The sequence below is a fragment of the Nicotiana attenuata genome, unplaced genomic scaffold, assembly GCF_001879085.1.
Source record: "Nicotiana attenuata strain UT unplaced genomic scaffold, NIATTr2, whole genome shotgun sequence".
NCBI lineage: Eukaryota > Viridiplantae > Streptophyta > Magnoliopsida > Solanales > Solanaceae > Nicotiana > Nicotiana attenuata.
The window spans coordinates 1-716 of NW_017687523.1; the positions used below are offsets into that span (position 1 = coordinate 1).

Here is a 716-nt window from a genome sequence, read left to right on the forward strand (position 1 = left end):
CATAACAATGTTTAATACCTACGTGGTAGTTTCCCCCTCACAAAGTTAGACAGGACACTTACCTCGCTTCGAAGTTCCAATACCCGGATCCAATGCTGCTCTAACACCTTAACCAATGCACATCGATCCGAAACTAGCCAAACAACATGCAAATCAATCAAAATATACCCCAATACTCATATTTAATTAATTTATAACAATCCATACTTTTCGAATTTCTGAGATTGATGGTATTTTGGGAATTTTGCAGAAATGGGGTCTTCTGAACGTTTAAGATCTTCGCTAATGGTGTATAGGAATCTACTAAAAGCAGTGAAAAAGCATATAGGGAAGGAAGAACACAAGGTTCATTTCACTGGCTTCATCAGGGAAGAGTTCAAGAAGAACAACAATCTTGAATGCCCAAAAGACCCCTCTTTTATTCAGCAGAGGATTAATCTTGCTCAAAATTATACTTACCTTCTCAACAGTGTCCACCATCATAAGGTTAGCTTCATTTCTCTATTTATCCACATTTTTCGACGCGTTGTGTCTTTCTTTATACTAGCCCCTCTTGTTTCTCTTAGATGGATGAAATTTAGGAAGTTTATTTTGACTATGTAATATAGTACTATTAATGGAAGAATATATTAAACAATTGTTAAAAAGTAATTATAAGTCAGTTTTATAGAATTAACATACGTGTACAAATTTAGATTTTTTCCCAGGGTCTTTGG

The 716-nt window shown here is 34.9% G+C and overlaps 1 protein-coding gene across 1 annotated transcript; it reads left to right on the forward strand.

Annotated features, from left to right (window-relative positions):
* Positions 1–210: 210 nt before the first annotated feature.
* On the forward strand, positions 211–486 carry LOC109222282 (the record flags this gene model as incomplete). Its single annotated transcript, XM_019386653.1, has 1 exon — positions 211–486. A coding segment is annotated over exon 1 (234 nt), but the record flags the coding sequence as incomplete, so codon positions are not given.
* Between the last annotated feature and the right edge of the window lie 230 nt (positions 487–716).